This window comes from Protomyctophum parallelum (assembly GCF_964188405.1).
Source record: "Protomyctophum parallelum genome assembly, chromosome: 14".
Taxonomy (NCBI): domain Eukaryota; kingdom Metazoa; phylum Chordata; class Actinopteri; order Myctophiformes; family Myctophidae; genus Protomyctophum; species Protomyctophum parallelum.
Window position 1 is genome coordinate 13,824,649 of NC_139709.1, and position 3,583 is coordinate 13,828,231.

At 42.8% G+C, this 3,583-nt stretch overlaps 1 protein-coding gene across 1 annotated transcript; it reads right to left on the reverse strand.

The window, feature by feature from the left end:
* Positions 1-201: 201 nt before the first annotated feature.
* Positions 202-3,162, reverse strand: LOC310870317 (growth arrest and DNA damage-inducible protein GADD45 alpha-like). Its single transcript, XM_083781495.1, has 4 exons — positions 2,929-3,162; positions 2,185-2,286; positions 1,619-1,844; positions 202-1,133 (listed from the first exon to the last, which is right to left on the reverse strand). Exons 1-4 carry the CDS (start codon positions 3,132-3,134, stop codon positions 1,020-1,022), a joined length of 648 nt encoding a protein of 215 aa, XP_083637621.1. The 5' UTR covers positions 3,135-3,162; the 3' UTR covers positions 202-1,019.
* Between the last annotated feature and the right edge of the window lie 421 nt (positions 3,163-3,583).

The window sequence follows — 3,583 nt, forward strand, 5'->3', positions numbered from 1 at the left end:
CACAGCAGAGAACGGCAAGGATTATTGTTCTGCTTCCAGCACAGAGATGTCACCAAGGACAGCGTGACCCCTCTGATCCACACGTGACTCCCCTTTACAACTGTTTGCTGGGGAAAAGGGGGGGGGGATTGGGATTCACCTCTGCTTTGTTACATTTCCAGAAATGCAAAATGAAAGGACAAGGAAAGAAGCCATCTAAGCTCTGGTTCCAAAACTATTTTTTATTGAACACAATGCCAAGTGTGTCTTTTATAAGAATTTGCAAATATTTAAGGGTAAAAAAAAAAAAGAAACATAAATACACTTAAATATCATTAGAAATAACTTAACTTGTAGAAAACAACCGTGCCACTTAAAAACCAGCTGGCACCTGAAACACTGAACACACAGAACATATTCTTCACTGTTCATTGGATATTTAGCCCTTCCCTTTTTAAATATAATATATAAAATGTATATAAAAATAATAATAACAAACAATTGTAACATCAACAATGTAAATGAATGTGAAATTTCAACAGTCCAGTGTTTCAACAAGTGCTTTTGTTTAAGTGGAGATAGGTTCTAAGGCCTTCGTCCCCCTCAACCACAGTGCTCGAGTTTCTCTCCACTTTTTTGCCACAGGTGCCTTGCCACACAAATACATGTTATATTCCATATACAGTGTCCTCCTTTACATTAACAAGCACAGAGGCTTTTTATTGCCTTAATAAAAAAAAGTGCCTTGCCGTCTTGTCTGGTTTCCAAGGCCAAGTGTCACAACTCCCTGACAGTCCTGAACCCGTTGGGAAAGCCATGCCCATTTGATTATTCAACACATCCCCTTCAAGATTGCAGGGTCCTCATCGTTATTCCTCCAAATTCGTTCAGTTTGGTGCTGCGGTTTCATTATCCCATCAAGCAATTCTTTGGGATTTGACCCCATGGTGGCAACGGGTCCATCAGTGTTCACACCGCTCTTCCTATGCAGATAACAGAACCATGAATGGTCTCTTTGCCGCTGCTGGTAGCGAAGCTGTTCATCGTTCAGGTAAGTTAATGATGGGCACCCACTGGTCCATACACCGGCTCTCCCTGCAGAAGTGATTCACTTTGCTCAAAGCAGGGTCCTTCCACTGTGAAGCATGTGGGCTCTGATAAAATCAAGAAAATGGGAGAAAAGACGATAGCTTTAATAATTTGCAGGTGTAGTACATGGGATTTTGCAGGTGACATACAAAGAAATACCATATGCTGATATTCCCCACAAATCACGTGAAGGGGAGCAGTTCTAAGTAAGTAAATGCTGTGCACGAGGGCATGTTCTGGCATGTCCTTCATAGTAAGGACACACGCCTAGTTAAACTCACATGCTTGGAAATGGCAGTCTGCAAGGCCTCAGTGTAATAAAACACGTTTTAAAGGGAATTGAACAATGCTGCAATTTCACATGAGCCCGATTACCACATGAAGTCCTGTAATTAATTATGAATTTGCTTGTCCTCCTGCACATGTGACTACAACAAACTCAACCAATTACATAAACAGCAATATTACACACAAAATGCCTTGATATTAATTCATAAACGGCTCATTCCACATAGAAGGGGGAGAGGGGGCGAAGAGAATTGGCACTTACAGTGACCAGGACACAGTGCAGGTCCATGGGCTCTCCTCCAGTCTGCTTCCCCCCTCCACCGACACCAAGGATCTCTGCTAGGCGGCTGGTGTTGTTCACCCTCAGGATGTTGATGTCATTCTCACAGCAGAACGCCTGGATGAGTGTGAAGTGGATCTGGAGGGCCACGTCTTTCACGTCGTCGTCATCTGTGGCCAGAATGCAAAGGACCACGTTATCAGGATCTCTGAAGGGTGGAAGAAAAACAGTGTTACTTTAGTTCTTTTGCACATTTGCAGATGAATGACTACAATAATCTCATGTTTAATCCTTTCACAATTATTATTATTATTATATATCTCTGTGTGTGTGTGTGTGTGTGTGTGTGTGTGTGTGTGTGTGTGTGTGTGTGTGTGTGTGTGTGTGTGTGTGTGTGTGTGTGTGTGTGTGTAATTTGATGACTAATTCCAGGGTGGAGCAGTTTAGTGGCTCCAAGTTTTACAGTAAAAGTCACAAATTATCCGAAACAACCATGCTCTTGATAAGAAGTGTCGACTTGGTGTGTTCTATCTGATAAGTACACTTACACATTGAGTGACTTGGCTGCTTCATAGACACCAACAGTTATGCAGCCTTGTGGCAATGCGGTACTGAGGACCTCCTCCAATGCTTTCGCCACAGAATCCATTCTGTAACACAATGAAGAATACATGTCAGTATTAGTAACAACTTAAAGTTAAATAAAATCACGCAGTCCAGCCTTTTTTGCTTTGTGCAGCTGTGTCTGGTCATGCTAGGCTTTGCTAGCTATAGCCTGCACCCGGTGGAAGTGACAAGACGAGAAGTGGTTTGTCAGTCATGTAAAATAACACATTTTGCAGGCGAAATCACTTGCAAAAAAGACAAAAAAGAAAATCCTCTACTTTCATTTAAAGTTGTACGGTAAACCATAGAAATGTTATCTCGAGCAAACGTGCAAGTTGTTCGCGTGCTGTGGAAGTATACCTCGTGACAGTGCAGGCTCAGCAGAGAAGAGAAAGAGTGTCCTTCGAATATTTCATACAAAAGAGAACTTCTAATATTCAGTGTGTCACGATGCTGCATATCGACTGCAATACTGCCTATCCGATTTTGCAAATGGTGACAACTTTTCCCCCCTTTTTTAAGCATTAATTAACGCATAATAATGTGCACGGGCCGCCCGCATGTCGACAAAGGAACAAAGTCCTCTGTACACTCTCTCACTGCCGGGCCGGCACGCCGGGCTTGGAGTTGGACATGTGTTATGTCTATGTCTAATGTAATCTCTCATTCCATGGATGTCTGCATACCTTTCTTGAGAGTAATCCCCATTTAGTTCCTCAAACGTCATGTTGTACATATAAAATCCAAGATCCAATGCACGTCCCAGAGAGCAGGCTATAGTGCTGACTGATGATCGATGGCTGTAAATGTAGTATGTCGACGAGCACCGTGCACGTACGCTCTGATCCGTCTGTTCTTCACAACTGAGGAACAAAATCTGGTAACTTCTCATGAAATTCTCCTGGACAATGCTGTTGTTACTGTCTCGTTTGCATACCGCGTGCCGATTGGCCGCAAAAACAGCAGCGACAGTTATGAGCCAAACTTGATTGGCTGACCTTGGCAGGAAGGCGTGGCCTGTCTCCAACCGGGTTGCTGCACTGGCTGGCTGCACTGCAGCATTAGCACTTATGTGCTAAGTGCTAATGCTTCAAAGTACAAATTGACTACAATAACTACTAGTATGCATAATTATCTTTTTATGTCGGCAAGACACTGCTAAATTTGAAATAAATATGTCGGTCTGGATATAGTTGCTTGTCTAAATCTAAACCTATTTCTACTTTACTCACTCTGATCTAAACAGAAGACAGACAGGCACTGCCATGTTGCATGAAACGATGCAGTCTACCACTCTATCATTCATTGTCAATGGAAGCCACTGAAGCCAGCGACATCATG

Coding starts and splice junctions, on each gene's coding strand:
- LOC310870317 (XM_083781495.1), bottom strand. CDS start 3,134: ATGAGAAGTTACCAGATTTTGTTCCTCAGTTGTGAAGAACAGACGGAT. Junction 2,287..2,928: donor GGGGATTACTCTCAAGAAAG/GTATGCAGACAT, acceptor ATTGTGTTACAG/AATGGATTCTGTGGCGAAAG. Junction 1,134..1,618: donor TGCACTGTGTCCTGGTCACT/GTAAGTGCCAAT, acceptor TGATTTTATCAG/AGCCCACATGCTTCACAGTG.